Here is an 18287-nt window from a genome sequence, read left to right on the forward strand (position 1 = left end):
AGTTCCAGTTAAAGGAACTTTTAATGCTTCAGCATACCAAGACATTTGGGACAATTTGATGCTCCCAACTTTGTGGGAACAGTTTGGGGATGGCCCCTTCCTGTTCCAACATGACTGCACACCAGTGCACAAAGCAGCTCCATAAAGACATGGATGAGCCAGTTTGGTGTGGAAGAACTTGACTGGCCTGCACAGAGTCCTGACCTCAGCCTGATAGAACACCTTTGGGATGAATTAGAGCGGAGACTGTGAGCCAGGCCTTCTCTCCAACATCAGTGTCTGACCTCACAGATGCAAACGTTTCTCAGACGCATTAAATCTAAAGTCATGAGCTTGTTTTGAAAACAAGCTCATTACCAAGCATTGCCGAATCAAGGTAGAAAGTACAGATACTTGTGTAAAAATGTAGGGAGTAAAAGTAAAAAGTAGTCAGAAAAATAAATACTTAAGTAAAGTACAGATACCTGAAAAATCTACTTAAGTACAGTAACAAAGTTTTTGTACTTTGTTAATTCCCACCTCTGGAGACAGACAGACACTCATGCTCACATTCACACCTTTGGGCAATTTAGAATCATCAGTTAACCTCATGTATGTCCTTGGACTGTGGCAGGAAGCTGGACTACCCAGAGAGAGATCCCATACTGAACACATATTGTTGTGATTCAGGGCTTTAACGGCTGATCTAACATCTGACTATGGGCAGTTTGATAGTCATCAGTCAGGTGTGTGTGCGTGTGTGCGTATTCAGAGGCTCATTCTAATGCCTGTGCAAACGTTTTGCCTCCCAGTGTAAATTTCTGCTAAATTTCAGAATTGGTCCTGGACTTTTTTTTTTGTCTTGCCATTTTTGTGCATATATTTTAATTCTGATCATCACTAGCTGACTGGCTTATTTTAGGGAAAATTCCATTAACCTAGCTAAAAGGCCTATTTTAATATTTTCATATGTAACATAAAACTGATTAGGTTAAAATGTTTGTGACAGAATTTTTTTTTTTTTTGCATTTTTGGCCACAGCAGCTTTTAGCAGTGGACAGAGACAGGAAATGGGGGAAAGATACAGGGGAAGACACGTGGGAAAATTGGCGACAGGCCCGGACTCCAACCCGCGCCGCAACGCAGCATATGTATGTGGTCCCCGGCTTCATCACTAACCCAACCCATGCGCCAAATTCATATCTTTTTAAATGGGACCAAACCAGAACATCCAAGGCTGAAGAACCAAAACTTTCAGTTCCTGTAACATCCGCTCGAAGCTCCAAAGGTGAGTCAGTCCAGACTCCAGAAACTAACAGGTGCTGCTGTGATGTCACCGTGGCTATGCCTGCATTTTACATCCAATCTATGATCTGACTTCCTGTTTAAGTTAAATAAGATTTAAAGGCCTGTGGATGCAGGCCTGCATGTTTTTCTTCCCATTCTGGGAAAAGAAACTGTGTCTAAAAATAGAGTAAAAGTTTTGCACGTGTACTCAGAGAGGCAAGTCAGCTGATTAAAATCTGTACCAAGTTTGAAGTGGACAGGCAGCACTGACGAGTTGATGCAGACTTAAAGGTTCCAGGTGAAAGGTTGTGACAAGGAAACTAGGGCAGTACAGGAAGCTCTCATGTGAAAATGAAATGTTTTGCATTTGTGGTGTTTAACTCAAGATCTTTGATGTTCATCTGAATTCGAGTGTTTAACCTTCCTGTTCTTGTTTTCAGGGAATTCCAGCTGCCCTGAGACCAACAGGAAAACTGGAGTTTTTAATAACCTGTTTTCATCTGAGACTCATCAGAAACAGTCTCTAAAAACCACAGAAGAACTCAGTAGTTTGTCAACACTTTAATTTGGAAAAGCTGCACAAGCACAATACAAAAAACACGAGTAATAAATAGAAAAGTTCATAAATACAGCTGCAGAGCCAGGGCTAGGTTTCCATCATGATCAGTGTGCAGGTGTGACACGAGTCCAATAAACTCCTGATGAGGAGCAAAGTGTCACAGAAATCACTGAGCACACGTTTTAATCCTGCAGCAGTCAAACTCAGACACAGCATCTGTGTGTTAATGCTGCACCTGCTCAGGCTGAGCTGTTCTTCACTGAACCTGGTGGATCTCATGAGGAGGTGCTGCGTTCACCAGGAGGGATCAGAACACCAGAAACAGCTCTGAACCTGCTCACTCTGTGGACACGTTTCCTCTTGAAATGCCCCAAATTTGTTCCATTTTTGCAGTTTTTTCACCTCTCTGTGCCAGGAATTTTTTTTTAGCTCATCACAGTATATATATTTTTTTTTTTTGTAAAATGAGACAACAAATAAAACATGAGCCATATTTGGGCGCATCAATAGTTTTGACTGATGTTCAGATGTTCTGCTTTCAGGAAATAAAGACTGAAGATGACCAGCAAAAAATTAATTTCCACTAATTTGATAAGGTTTGTTTTACATTTTAAGGTAAAAAGGAGAGAAATATAATCAGAGGTTAGGTCACTAATATCAGTTTAATTTTGAGACAGAATGAAAATGTTTTTAAAAGCTTTTTGCCACCAAATCTGAGCAACGAAACACGACCAGAGTTTTTAATGATGAGCTCAGAGTGGGCACAGTAATCCAAACACTCACTTCCTGCAGACTTTCTGCTCTTGGACATACCTAATATGGCCACACCCATCTGCTCAGAAAGGGGGAGGGGCTAAAACAGCTTGTTTCAGAGAATGAACTGAGGGGCTCCCACGTGGCTCACTATGACATTAAGGGGATTTTTGGAGCTGTGAATCATGCAAAGCTACTCTAATAGAGTCCAATGGTGAAAACGTGGAGCTGGAAATGAGCAGATTTAAGTTACAGAGCGGTTTCCAGTGATGATCCCAGTGAGTTGGACAGATATAAAGTTTGATGCTTAAAATGTTGATTTGAAGCTTGTTTTAGTCAATGAGGCCCCGATGAGGACGGACAAAATGAATCACGAGAACAAACACAAAAACAGGGAGAGTCACACTTGGAGTCAGCAGTGATATAAAGGTAAGGGGGGGTGGGGTAGACTGGGTCCAGCACGGACACCTGTGCACACACTGGTCTTCGTTCTGATGAGGAAGGGTGGAGGGTTTGTCCTCGGAGGACGGTCTAATAGGGACGGCCCCGCCTCTCCTGCCTGCGGTCACCCCTGGAAACGACAACACAACAGTTAACTCATCAGCGTCCAATCAGAGAGCGGCGTCTGCATGATGAACAGCACCACACATTATTTATGTATTCGTAGGAGCAGTGAGGCGAATCTACAGTTACGCAGCAAATAAAACAGGTAACACAGATTTATTCATCTGGTTGGTGAAAAGATAAAAACAGTTTCCAGCCAACACTGTAAGTCAACATGAACCACATTTAACATTGAATACGTATGTTTAAAGAACTCAGACTTCACCTGGTCCACAGTTTGTTACAGAAGCAGACTGCATTATAATGGAAACCTGTCATTTCTAAAGTCAAAATGTCCATATTTGTTATGATATTGGGTTAATTTTGGTAAATGAAGGAGACACATGAACCTGGATCATAACATGTCTGTGTAGGTTCTCTGTCATAGTCGTCTCTGGAACACATCTGTCAGACTCAAGGCCTGCAGGCCACATCCGGCCAAGTCAGATCATTTCATATAGCTATTATTAATGGCCTGTGGTTAAATAGCGCTCCCACCACTTATACTACAAACCCCACAATGCACTGCAACAACTGCCATGCAGGCCAAGACCAGCGCACTAACCCGTTTTCCGTGGTGTCAATGACACATTGACCGGTGATCAGTGGATAAAAACATCAGTCAGCACGTTTTACAGTGACATTTAAGCTGCCTGACCCCCAAAAATGGCCAAATGAAAAGAGGAAAACTGGGAGGTGGGAGGCAGAGGACCCAAACGCTGACATTGGAGGTAAACCGTGTGTCTATTTTTCCTCATCTGCAATAACCGGGGAAAAGAGCGGACTGGTGGGACGGATACGGGAGAAGCTGCAGAGGGAGACCTGCACAGGTGAGCTGACAGTGCATCACTGCGTCACACAGCAGGAAACCGACAACATCGTGAAACCATAAAAGAAGACCCAGGACTGCTGAGCAGCTGGAATCCTCTCTCAGACAAGAATGGGACCAGCTGGTCTGCTCAGACCTTATGTCAGCAGTCGGCCTCTCAGATCATCTCATCATGAAAACCCGATTTAAAAATCTGATTCCCATCTATAATCTATCAGCTTTTTTTGCTTACAGTGCACAGGCTGACAGGTGGGTTGGTGCTGCAGAGATTATGCCGTGGACTTTACTCCATCTGAATCGGGATGCTTTGTGCGTCTGTGTTCTGGGTGATAAGCATGCAGGGAAGCAGCTGGTCTTCAGGAACATTTCTGAAATGGTTCAAGGTTCTCTTTCCAACCATGTCTCAGATTTTACATGACATAAATGTGACGCTGATGATCATGTGTGTTTGTAGCCTGTTCAGCGCCGTCATCGCTCATGTTAAACATCAGCACAGCTGACATGTTGCTGCTGTCAAAATGACCTGATTTTCTCAGTTTAAATATTTGATTTGTTTTCTATGTTCTGTTGTGAATTAAATTTGAAACAGCATGTATGACTTTATTAAACATTTTTATGGCATGACTTCTGCTTCTTTTCATGCATATTTGTTACTGCAGCTCTCTTTTGGTATTTCTACATGCAGGTTAATTGCACAGATGCATAAACGTCCGATGTTTGGTGTTGATACTGAGGAAAGGAGTTTGTGCATACGTCTGTCATTTCGTGTATAAAGATATTTATGCACCAGTGGGTTTGAGAGTATCTCACCTCACGTCCATCTTGCCGGGGCCGAATCCTCCCCGGTCTCCTCCTCGGCCACCTCTGAAGCCGCCGCCACCGCGGTCACCGCCTCTGCCCCTGAACCCACCCCGATCAAAGCCTCCTCTGCGGTCTCCTCCTCCTCCTCCTCCTCCTCCTCCACCGAAACCTCCTGACAGGAAAACAAATGACCCGGATGTGAGAGTGTCAGAGCTGCAGCGTAACGCTATGAGTTAAACGCTTCCTTGTTCAGCGGCACGCTGCAAATACCTGAAATATTTCTCTGTTAAACAACCACAGGTTATGACAGTAAATCATTACAAAGATGCAGTGAAAGGATGCTTCAGCATACCAAGACATCTGGGACAATTTGATGCTCCCAACTTTGTGGGAACAGTTTGGGGATGGCCCCTTCCTGTTCCAACATGACTGCACACCAGTGCACAAAGCAGCTCCATAAAGACATGGATGAGCCAGTTTGGTGTGGAAGAACTTGACTGGCCTGCACAGAGTCCTGACCTCAGCCTGATAGAACACCTTTGGGATGAATTAGAGCAGAGACTGTGAGCCAGGCCTTCTCTCCAACATCAGTGTCTGACCTCACAGATGTGCTTCGGGAAGTAAACCAAACCCGCCCGTTCGGTCCAGCGTCTGCATCTCAGTCAGATTTAAAATACTAAAACGATAAATGGAAAGCTCGTACTTCGTGTCCCAGAACAAGACTCATGCTAACAGCATGTTCAGTTTTATCACTCCACAGTAAATGTCTTCAAATGTTTTTTTAATGCCCGAGTAAAGATGTTAGTCTGCTGGAAGCTGTGATGTTTAAACACGATACTGGAAATACTTCAGCAGGGGCCACCAGGCCAGTACATCAAACCTACAGGTGCTGTAGTACCATTTTTTGGAATATTTCAACTTGCTATACATCAATAGAAATGTCACATCCCCAATTTTAATAATATGTATGAAAGAAATCCATAGTCACTAAATAAAGTAGCTAAAAAGTCCACTAACCCACAAAGGAACTGAAAATCTTTTTTACTTTTGCTTATTTTTCTAGACACAGAAAGGCCATAGCTGTATCATTCAAGATTGTCAATGAGATAAAGTTGCACAGAGTCTTCAAACCACAGAAAATTAATTTGAGTGTGTTCATAACTTTATTTTTGATACACTCACACACTTTTTAAACTGTTGGAAAATGCGCATTGTGAAAAATTTGCAAAGAGACATCATGTGCATCAAAAGAAACCATTTTCAACAATGCAATAAAAGTTCTAGGCGTCTTAGTGAGTCTCTGGAACGGAGTCAGGAAGGCAAAAACTCAAAAAATGCCGTGTTTTCTGCTGTGCCAGGCCTCGGAGAACAGAACTGCGTTTCCCAGCAGGAACCTGAGACGTTCTGACAACGTGATGACAAATAGTCCAATGTAGGAAGCGCCCTTAGCAGCTAATGAAAATAATAAAATGCATGGATTATAATGTTTTGTTGTTTGTGCTTTTTATGCGATTGGGACCCTCGGGGACACTCTGAATGCATGCAGTGTTAATTCTCTGCTTTTTTATGTAAAAAGAATCATCGCTATATTGTACGTGTTTGCAGTTCGATGGTCGGCGAGTGTCGGATTCTAAGGGGTTAAATATTTATCTAGGTGTCTCTAACCTCTCTCCATGGGGGACATCCCTCCAGCATCTTCAGGTTTCGGAGCCTTGCACTGGTTACACTCGTTACGCCACGAAAAGTTCAAGTTCCCACAGTTACTGAAGAGAAGTGAGCAGAAAGAACTTCAGGATGTCACTAAAGGAAATTCAACGCCATATTTCTGTTATACTGTTGATAGATTCCTACAAAATTATTACATTTAATAAAGTGTGCAAAAAAAAAAAATCTGCATCATTTCCATTATTTTCTAGTTTAAAAAAACTGCTGCACAGGATTTTTTGTTTGCTCTGAATCAAATTCATTTTCAGTGTGAAGTCATTAACTCACGGGTTTGAACACTTCCAGTCTCCGGCTCTCTGCTGTCCTCCTCCACTTCCTCCTCCTCCTCCTCCTCCTCCTCCTCCTCCATTGCCACCATTGCCTCCTGGGAAACCTCCACCTCGACCACCTCCAAATCCTCCACGGCCCATCGGACCTGCACGGAACAACAGACGACAGCAGCAGAGCTTCTGTCAGTGGAACACCTGACTGATGGTTTCCTGTGGGTTTGTAGCTGTTTAATTCACTGTAAACAGGATGACAGCTTAAAATATGAATTACAGAAGAACATTTTGGAGAATAGAATAGAATAGAATAGAATAGAATAGAATAGAATAGAATAGAACTTTATTGTCCTGCAATGATAAATCTGTCTTGGATAAATATTGTTACTCAGCTGCAATTTGCATAATAAAAACAGAGAGAAGATACAAGTAATAATAAAGAATTTATATAAAAAAGTTCATCTCTAACACTCAGAAGCATGTCGGTCTGGCTCTGGGCCTTTTAAGCAATGCCGAGTGTTTATTCAATAATCCAACTGATGTTGGGAGGAATGAGAGCTTGTAGCAGTTTGTTTTACAGCTACTAGCTCTGTAACAGGTAACAGTTCATATTCAGTAAAAAGGACATGAGATGAATCCTTAACAATCCTGTAAGCCTGCTGCACAACAATTGTTTCATACTTCGATTGGAGAGACTCATACTCCTTATTTCCAACAATTTTCATGGCAGAAGTTTCTCAAATCTCAATTTTACCTTTACTGTGAGTGAGCCGTACCAGACCGCCATCCCTTATCTGATCAAACTTTCCAGCACTGCGTGATAAAACGTACCCATAACTTTGGAAGCCACACCAAACAGTCTCAGTTTACGGAGAAAGGGGAGCCTGTTCTTCCCATTTTAAAAAAATGTGTCCATGTAGATGCCCAAATTTGTGGCAGTGGCGCAGTGGGTAGGTGCTCGCCTTGCAGCCGGAGGGTTGCCGGTTCGAGCCCCTGTCCCTGCACTGCGTTGTGTCCTTGGGCAAGACACTTAAACCACATTGCCGTCTGACTGCATGACCGCAGATGCTCGTCTCTGGATGAGTGATCTGGAACGATCATTTCGTTGTGTTTGGTATTGATAATGACAATGAGTTGAATCTAACATCTAAAAAATATTTATATGAGCTGACCTGTTCTATTTTATGTCGATCGATTACCACCAGATCATGTTCATATATTCCTCTAGGGTCAAATATCATTTCTTTAGTTTTTTCAATGTTCAAAATAAGATAGTGATCTTCACAGATGGGAAGTCATTTGCTCATAACAGACTTTGTATAATAGTATCATCCGAGAATGTAATCACCTGGTTTTTAATCTGGTTTCCTCTGCATTCATTTGTGTAGAAGGTGAAAGGGAGAGGAGACTCACCGCTCCTTGGGGCACCCCTGTGCTACAATATTTAATTGTTGATAATGTGTCAATCTTGGAGATATCGCTGGTTTGATCAAATTCACTGTAAGTCTCTCAAAGCACTTCATTACTCATGAAGTCTTTGTTCTCACTAGGACTCAATACTTTTGGTATCAGAATAATTATAGATTTTTCCACAACTCTGGGACTGTGCGACTCTGCAGGACTTTTGGAAATTGGACACCAGGGATCAGCTAATTCATCTGCACAGCATTTCAACAGAGAAGCCGACGGCCGTCAGGGCCCACAGACTTCTTTTCAGAAACTTTTTGAAAGACTGACTGCACCTGCTTCAGGTCAATTTTACACTATCAGCTTCACCCAACCTGATTGGGAACTAGAAATGCTAACTTCTTCTTATTGATGCAGTCTTTCACTTCCTTAGTGATGTATCGTTTATTATTTGGAAAGTGAATAACTTCCTTTTCGGGATCACATTATCCACACAAAATTTCATATAGTAAAGTCTGTCATTGTGTCTGTGCCCTTGTTTAACTCTAAGCTGTGGAATAAGTTCCAGTCTGTACATAGAAAACATCCCCTCAGAGTCTCAACACGTTCCTCCGTCCACTGCAGCACAGTTCTGTGTGTGGCCCTGCTGCATTTTAACACCAATTTATGTCTTTATGGCATAAGATGAACTGTATGATGATCAGAGTTAGAAAGAGGGGGGAGAACCTTAGCCTTAGAGGTGTTGTTAATGTTTCCAAAGCATTTATCCAGCACTTTGTTTTTGTGTGTTTCCTCTTGACATACTGATAAAAGCACAGGTTCAAGTTGGCAATGGTAAAAATCACAGAGAATAAAAACAGGAGCTGTTGGGGTGCGCCAAAGTTGTTTGTTCAAAGTTCACCTGTGAAATGGACCTTGTGGTCTGACTGCTCTTTATGAATTTTTTGGTCACAGCGGCTTTTCTATTAGTGTAGATAGACAGTGGATGGGGGAAAGATGGACACGCGGTCAAATATGAAGACACACGGGCAAATCAGTGATGGGCCTGGACTCGAGCCTGCGCCGCCTATGCTGCAACACGGCGTGAGCCACCCAGGTGCCCCTGTTTAATCTCAGTTTGTCACACTTTATAAAAACTTTAAATTTAAAAAGAAAGAGACTCACCTCCTCGCCCTCGCCCTCCCCTCATGCCACCTCGACCTCCAAAGTCAGCTCTGCGGGTGGCAAAGGACACCTTGATTGGGTTTCCATTAAAGTCTTTACCTGGAGTGAAGTGATAGATATCAAAGGAAGCAAGGATCAGATATATGATATGAAATCAAAGGGGTCCCATCATGCTCCTTTCCACCTCCCTATTTTTATTCCTGGACTTTTCTAGAGTAGCTAGTAGCTTAATAACATTTACAGTCAATTACATCAAATAGGACTGCTCAATTAGGGGAAAAAAAAATCATAATCATGATTATTTAACGCAATTACTCATTGACTTTGTAAACACTGCATTTATTGCACCTAATGAACAGTGATAACCTTGAAATCCAGTGCATTTCTACAATCTCTTGAAAATAATAAAATGCCAAATTTAAAAAAAACACAGAATATATAAATACAATATAAAATATATATAAATAAATTGCAAAATAAATACAATATGAAACATATGAAACACAAATAATAAATTAACAAATCAAAGATAATGAAAGATAATGTCAGTTATCACAACTAACAACTTGGACCAAGTTAATTAGACCAAATTAATTCTCACATTTTAGTGCCACACCATACTGACAGATCTTGTACATGTATAAGGTTTGGTATTGACATTGGTACGGACATTATTCGAATCAATTTCCAGGAAGCGCAAGTGCCAGCAATGTCACTGGCCACTTACGTAGGTTACATCATAGGACTCAAGGCTGCAAAATAAAATCAGTGCTAAGAGTATCCCCAGTGTAATGTGACAAAACAATTTAAATAATAATCGTTTTTTGTTAATTGCAATGTTTTTCCAATCGTTTGGAGCCAAAATCAAAACTGAAATAAAATTTTAATTAATTGCACAGCCCTAAAACCAGTTTTCAGTTGATACTATAAAATCACTTACACCACTCACAGAAACTCAAACAGTGGGGGAGCTGAAGCTCAGTCAAAGTTCATAACTCACCATCAAACCACTCAATGGCGGCTTTGGCTGAGGGGGGGTCGTCGAAGGAAACTGTGGCCTCGCCCTTCAGCTTACCAGTCTCTCTGTCTGTGTACAGGTTGATCATGGGCAGGCCGGTCTTCTTGTTAACCTAAGAGAACAGAAGGAAGAGGAGGATTGAAGCCCATGGATCACACATCAGATATGTGAAACAATAAAACAGTTCAGGTACGCAAACCATCCATCCATTTTTTCCACTTATCCGGGTTCAGGTTGCATGGGCAGCAGAAAAGCCCAAACCTCACTCTCCCAAGTCACCCCCTCCAGCTCGTCTGGGGGAACCCCAAGGTGTTCCCAGGCCAGCCTAGAGATATATTCTCTCCTTGGTCTGCCCTGGGGGCCACCTCCGGGTACGACATGCCCAAAACACCCCACCCAAGAGGCACCCTGGATGAATCCTAGTCAGATGCCTGAACCACTTCAACTGGCTCTTTACAATGTGGAGGAGCAGCGGCTCTACTTTGAACCCCTCCTGAATTGCTGCACTCCTCACCCTATCTGAGAGCCAGCCACCCTTCGGAGGAAGCTCATTTCTGCCACTTGTATTCACGATCTTACTTCTTGGGTCACTACCCAAAGCTCATGACCACAGGTGAGGGTGGAAACGTAGACTGACCAGTAAATCAAAAGCTTCAGTTTCACGCTCAGCTCCCTCTTTACCATGATGGACCATCTGTCGATCTCCCGTTCCCTTCTCCCATCACTCGTGAATAAGACCCCGAGATAGTTGACCTCCTCCACCTGGGGCAGCAACTTGTCCCTGAGCTGGAATGGGCATTCTACCCTTTTCCCACTAAGGACCATGGCTTCAGACTTAGAGGTGCGAATTCTCATGCCAGCCGCTTCACACTCCGCTGTGAACTGTTCCACTGCAAGCTGGAGGCCACCACCTGATCCACCAACAGGATCGCATCATCTGCAAAAAGCAGATTTGAGATTCTGAGGCCACCAATGCGGAAGCCTTCCACCACTTCACTTCCTCTAGAAATTCTGTCCATAAAAATTATGAACAGAAGCAGTGACAAAAGTTCAGCCCTGGCGAAGTCCAACACCCTTATGGCCGGCAATACAGACCAAGCTCTTGCTGCGGTTGTACAGGGACTGAATGGCTCACAACAACGGGCCAGACACAGCATAATCCAGGGCTTTCAAATTGTTTTGGAGTAACAGGGGGGCATGCCAAAGTAGCAGGCGCCTTATGACCGAGACCGAAGCCATGACAGCAGCAGACGATATGAATAGTCACATGGCAGTCGTGAACCAATCAAATGGCTCAGATTGAAAGAACGTAAATATTGCAACATACGTCAACGTGGCCCTGGAAATGGAGATGACGGACAGCGCAAAAAATTTTTTTTTAGGAAAATTAAAAAGTGGACGGCGCAGAGTGGTGGGGTAGGCGGAAAATACGCCTGCCGCTGGCATAATTTGAAAGCCCTGATAATCCCACAACACCCCCCACAGGATACCCCAAGGTCGAATGCTTTCTCCAAGTCCACAAAACACATGTAAGATTAGATGGGTAAATATCCTCGAGAGGATAAAGTGTTAGTCCACGACAAAAACAGCATTGTTCCTCTTGAATCCGAGGTTCGACTAACGAACAAATCCTCCTTTCCAGCACCCTGGCATAGACCTTATTGGGGAGGCTGAGGAGTGTGATCCCTCAGTAGTTGAAGCACACCCTCCGGTCCCCCTTCTTAAAGATGGGGACCACCACCCCAGTCTGCCTATCCAATGGCGCTGCCCCAAAATGCCATGTGATGTTGCAGAGGCATGCCAACCAAGACAGCCTCACAACATCCAGAGCCTTCAGGAACTCGGGACGAATCTCATCCACCCCAGGGGCCCTGCCACCAAAGAGTTGTTTAACCACCTCAGTGACCTAGATAGAATAGAATAGAAAAATAGAATGCCTTTATTGTCATTATACAGAATGTACAGACTCTGCTTCCACTAAAGAAGGTGTGTCAGTGAGATTAAAAGTAAAGTATCCCTGTAATCTCATTCACCCGACTGTAACCTCAGCTGAAGTAAACAGCGCCCAACCCATACTATAGACATCGTGAGGAGAGCACTGCTTTCCTCTCCTGGGTCACCTGACAGTTTGCCAAAATCACTTTGCGGCCATTTAAAAGTCTTTTTCTGTGGCCTCACTGAATTGCTTCCACACCTCATTTTTTTGTTTCTGCCAATGCCCAGGCTGTGTTCTGCTTGGCCTGCCGGTACCAGTCAGCTGCCTCCAGAGTACCACAGGCTAACAAAGCCTGATAAGACTCCTTCATGTTGATGGCTTTATTTACCTCCAGTGACCAACATCTGGTTTGGGAATTACCACCATGCCAGGCACCAACCACCTTGCAGCCACAGCTCTGAGCAGCACCCACAACAATGGAGGCGTGGAACATGGTTCATTCAGACTCAATGTCCTCAGCCTCCCTCGGAATGCAGTCAAAGTTCTGCTAGAAGTGGGAGTTGAAGATCTCCCGGACCGGGGCTTCTGCCAGGCATTCCCAGTGCACCCTCACAATACGTTTAGGTACGCCAGGTCTGTCCACCATCTTCCCCCACCACCTGATCCAACTCACCGCCAGGTGGTGATCAGTTGACAGCTCAGCTCCTCTCTTCACCCGAGTGTCCAGAACATACGGCCGCAGGTCTGATGATACAAATACGAAATTGATCATCGACCTGCGACCTAGGGTGCCCTGGTGCCACGTGCACTTATGGACATCCTTATGTTCGAACATGGTGTTTGTTATGGACAAACGGTGGTTTGCACAGAAGTCCAATAACAAAACACCATTCAGGTTCAGTTCAGGTAGGCCATTCCTCCCAATCACGTCCCTCCAGGTCTCACTGTCATGTCATGAAGTCCCAGTAGGGTGATGGAGTCACCAGAGAGAGAACCCGTGAGCATCCCATTCATGTTACTTTTCCACCGCAGAGGTGCCGGTGCTCGTACCAGTACTGGTGTCAGTTTCAAGCACCGGTGAAACACTTAAGAATGGGCCCACGTTTCCACCGTGTTTCTGTGAACTGCTCCTTTACGTATGAATGTGGGCCAGTCTTCGTCTGGACACGGAAGCCGAAGGACAATCCTCTCGTCCACCGGTGAAAATTCCAATGTACGTGCAGCAAGTGAGGGGATACAAGAACACCCACCCCAGCTCACTGCCTCTCACTGAGGGTAACTCAAGACTGGAACAGAGTCCAGCCCCTCTCCAGGAGACTGGTTCCAGAGCCCAGGCCATGCATTGAGATGAGCCCAACTATATCTAGTCGATATCTCGCAACTGGCTAGACATTTTTTAAGATTTTTTTTTTGGCCTTTTCATGGCTTTATTAGACAGTTTTTTGTAGTGGAGCGAGACAAGAAAGCAGGAGGAGATACGGGGAAGACACACGGTAAAAGGCAACATGCCAAGACTCAAACCTACGCCGACCACACTGCCACACGGTATGCATGGTCCCCTACCCACGTTCTGAGCCACCCTGGCACCATAATTACTCATATATTACATACTTGGATAACTGCTTTATCGATAAGTGACTTATATCCAAACAGTTATTACTGGCCAAGCATGAATCACTGAGTTACCTTAATGATCCCAATCTGCTTAAAAAAGTCAGCCACTGATTCAACAGTGTAGTCGTCTCCCAGGCCTTGCACAAAGATGGTGTTGTTATCAGAGTTATCCTGGTCCTGCACTGTTTCAAAATGATATAAAGTGATGTTATTAAAGCAATAACGGTATAACTTGTTCAAATATCACACTGTAAAAATCTATTTATGACAAATGCCAACGAAAATAAAAACTGACCAGTCACTGTAAACTTAATCAAACTCCAGGTTGTATCCAGCTATGTACTGATGAATTAAGTTGCTTTTCAGATGAGGTCAAAGATCAATAAAACCATTATTATTAATGTATTATTACCTTGAAAATTATTCAGCCGGGAGAGTTAAGAAAACCTGTCTGGTTATATCTTGTTACAGGAGAAAATATTTGCAGTTGTCTTGTTAGGAATTTATTGCCTTCTGAACTGTTGACTGCTGCACCAGTTCCGTCTGTCTGAAAAACGTCCCGTGCTTTTTTTGGTAGTCAGACAAACAAAAAGGGAAATACTTACTGAAACTGGGTCCTCCATGTCCGTGTCCTGGGTCTCTTGGTCCTTAAGGACAAAAACAAAAAACAAAAAAACAAAACAAAAAAAAAAAAAAAAAAACCAAATATAAGGCATGGAAAAGGCCACCTGTTACATCATAAATGAAGACCAATCTTACCAACAGTTAATTTCTCTCATGCACACCTCATTCCCACCAGTATAACCAGCACCACTATTAAATTCTAAACATTCTTTAAGTAACAGCCTGTTTACTTCCATGAAAACAAAAACATTTTTCCTGTCTCAATTCAACCACTTCATTATTATGCCACATCATCTTTAGCAGACCTCACAGCCCTTGTACACTGAGGTCAGCGAGGAGCTGATATCTGATATCTTGTTTTGTACACTTCACCATGAAAAAGTGTACAAAACAAGACTGTCCACATTGTTGAGACATGAGACATCTGTGCATCATTGGTTTTGGAACTTTTCTTCTCCAACAAGAACACACAGACACTTTGGAAAGAGCCTTAAAGGTGGACTGCTTAAATTTAATGCATTCATGTTGAAGCATTCTGAGATAGATTTCCATTCACACCAACCTTAGAGTCTTGGAGGCACGTCAAACACAATGAAACACAATTGCCTTTGTTTCTGTTCAGTTTCAGCTGGCACAACACTCCATGTCATTCATTAATCCCATTACATGCTTCAGTTTTCAACAAAGGATTCTTGGGCACTGTCCCAACATACATCTTGGGAACAAGGACACCATGTTTGGCACTCTGAGAACTGACCCCACAAGGAAAACCAGCAGCGTTGTCGGGATGACCTCAAACACCTTGTGAAGGGCTTTGGTGTATCAGATCCTGCCACCTTTTTGAAAGAGATGTGGACTCAATGTTCCCTGTTTAAATCAAACACAGCTTTGTTTATCAGACACCTGAAGCAAACCTCCTGCAAGGGCAGATCCCCTCAGATACTTCAGAGGTTGCAACACTGTGACTGGCAGCTTCGAGCATGACCAGTCTTTGTAAATGACTCATTGTTGAAACCAAAACAAAAAATTTTGTGTTTTCATTATGTCCGACGTCCCAGTGACTAAGAGATTTCAACTTCAAGCTTCAGTGTCACGGAGCTGGTTTGCCAACTTAAATCCAATCACATATCCATGACATTAACTAACAAGAGGTGAGGGTGGGGCATCGCGCTGATCTTTTGGTGGCCGGACAAGATAAAAGCCAACCCAATAACTTTGTCCTGTAATCAACTTAACAGAAATAGTTGCACTTTTCCACATATCTAAAGTACAATCTTCATTAAAAAGCCTAAAATGCTTTTCTTCTTACATTAAAAATGCCCTTGTTGTGATGTTTATTGCTTTTTGATGAAGCTGTTTTTGTGATGTTTATGTTGCTGGATCCTACTGTCATCCCACTGAGTAAACTGGAGGAAATATTTATTCCAAGAACTGCCATCCTCAGGACCAGAGAGACCTGCAGATGTTTGTGTTCTACCATATCTACACTGAGGACATTGCAGAATCGAGAGTCCAGAACATTAAACCCTCAATAAACTACTCAACGCTCAGGGAAACACTGCTTTAAAACTTTTTACATCTTAAAAATGATTTTGTTTAAATAGAATTTAAGTCCTTCTAGGAGAGAGTCTCACCATTTGGCAACCATATGGTCACATATCTGAGCAGTTTGAGCAAACAACACCAAGTACTACTGAAATGATCCAAAAGAGAGCTGTAGCTTCAACCTACAATTATCACTAAAAAAAAAAGACTCGTTCTAGAAGTCTTGGCCCTTAGGAACTTTAAAATAATGTTGCCATCATTTTTATTTCAGTGTTCATGAGGAAATTAAAAATTGCATGTTGAAAAATTGCAACTCAATAAACAATGTTTAAATCTTTGGTGAAAACTTTTATCATTTTCAAGTTCAGCTGTTCTAAGGCAGATTTTCATTACAAACAGATCTTTACGAGGAATTCTCTGAGTGCTGCTTCTCCGCTATATATTCTCTCTTATGAAACTTTTGCATCTTTCAAATCAGCATATTTTTACTATTTCTACTGGTGTTATGCAGCTCCCAAGCTCGACTAACAGTCCAGTAGTAATGCAGTAGTCTTTGGATGGTGCGAAGACTACTGCACTACCTATTAAAGACACGTTTGCTTGGTGGGTGAAACACCATTTCTTGCTAGAACTTCTCTGTGTGATCTCCCTGTAAATTTTAACTTGTAGTCATTTAAATAAAATGCACATTTCTGACTCTGAAAAACAAACATTAAAAACTCTGCTGTCAGTACCATTTTATGCTGCGGCTTATGAGCTGGATCATAAACAATGGAAAATATTTCCTTCAAGAACTATGGTCAAAACAAATAATCTTCGACAGAGGAACCCATCAAAGTTACCGCCATTGCCACCAACACTAATTCACTTGCTTATATAGAACAAAAGCAAAAACCTCTTCAACCTGAAACTTAAGTCTGTTCTCATGACAGGGGCAAAAGTAAGAATTCACAAATTATTCCAACCGTAAACCTATAACCTGCAATTATTCTGGTGAAACCAAAGTGTGACAACCTTTCTATGATTTTCCCACATCTAGGGGTGCAACTAAGGATTCATGCCTCTTGTTCCTTTGTTCTGAATGATTCCAAAGTTGCAAAGACACCGCAAATTCTCAGATTTAATCACCATTTGCTCCAGATAAAATTACTGGCTCTTGATAAAATTCCTCAGGTGTGCAAACCAACCAGTTTTCACCTTTTTACGCTGTCCTTTGGAAAGTTCAACAGAATGAACCATAAATAGGTTATGCAGGTGAGCTGGTAGTGGGAAATTAGTGGCACAGATTTCTGACACTTTAAGAACATTTCTGGTCATTTCATACATTTAACTTCAGTCACGTTTGTTTAATATCAATCTACTTCCCACACCTTACTTATCTCACTTCAGTCATTGAGTTTGTCACCATCCAGTCTTCAAATTCAAACACCATCAAATGCCCCAGATGCAAGATAGAGGAGCATTGGAAGGGCACGTCAGGCTAATGGTGCAGTTTTTGCTCCCTCTGTGTGACATTTTCAGTCACAATCAGGTAACACCTAAACACCCTGGGTATTCTTACCTGTACATTCATGCTAGAGATAGTATGCTTCACTTGTGTAGCATATTCAAAGTCTTAAAATAAGCCTGACCCCCGCTGTTCAGTTGTTGTTTATTCAGTTGGAAATCTCAATGTGCCACACTGAATAGTTTTATCCCCAAAACCACACTTCAAGTACCAGTTGAGCTTCACCCCTTTTAGCTTTGACACACCTTTTCACTCAAGTGTTAAAGGTTTTTTTTTTGTCACTTACCACCAAACTTATTGAATCCTCCACGATCGCCCATGCTGATGAAGAGGAAGAGAAAAACGACACGCATTGAAGTCTGGAGCTGACAGCGGTTTCTCTCAGTGGGCTGTGGGTAACCTTCACTCTCAGAGTGTCTTTGCTAAACCCACCCCTCTTCACTGGCATTGCCCAACTGAACCCTTACTACATGTTAATATACCCCATGGACAAGAGGTCACTTTACAGACCTTGTCAGCTGAAATTTGCATTTCTTGCCCAGAAGGTGTATAAACTTGTACAATTCATTTGTTTCATCATAAGAGTCACTTTTTAGTGCAAATTAACCAACCCAAACATCAGCACCTCTGATCCCCTGGTGGGTGTTATTGTTGGTAATATTTTTTAAAGGTC

The 18287-nt window shown here is 42.6% G+C and overlaps 1 protein-coding gene across 1 annotated transcript in view; it reads right to left on the reverse strand.

Moving 5' to 3' along the window:
- Window positions 1–1812: 1812 nt before the first annotated feature.
- Window positions 1813–18287, reverse strand: part of fus (FUS RNA binding protein) — a 28855-nt gene continuing 12380 nt past the window's right edge. Inside the window, exons 7-15 of the mRNA XM_030736513.1 lie at window positions 17901–17935; window positions 14544–14585; window positions 14011–14120; window positions 10371–10500; window positions 9371–9469; window positions 6804–6951; window positions 6477–6574; window positions 4821–4983; window positions 1813–3149 (exon numbers count right to left, since the gene is read on the reverse strand). Coding sequence (XP_030592373.1) covers window positions 3110–3149; window positions 4821–4983; window positions 6477–6574; window positions 6804–6951; window positions 9371–9469; window positions 10371–10500; window positions 14011–14120; window positions 14544–14585; window positions 17901–17935 — 865 coding nt within the window. The 3' untranslated portion in view covers window positions 1813–3109. The remainder of the gene's footprint in view (window positions 3150–4820; window positions 4984–6476; window positions 6575–6803; window positions 6952–9370; window positions 9470–10370; window positions 10501–14010; window positions 14121–14543; window positions 14586–17900; window positions 17936–18287) is intronic.

The sequence above is a fragment of the Archocentrus centrarchus genome, chromosome 8 (assembly GCF_007364275.1).
Source record: "Archocentrus centrarchus isolate MPI-CPG fArcCen1 chromosome 8, fArcCen1, whole genome shotgun sequence".
Taxonomy (NCBI): Eukaryota; Metazoa; Chordata; class Actinopteri; order Cichliformes; family Cichlidae; genus Archocentrus; species Archocentrus centrarchus.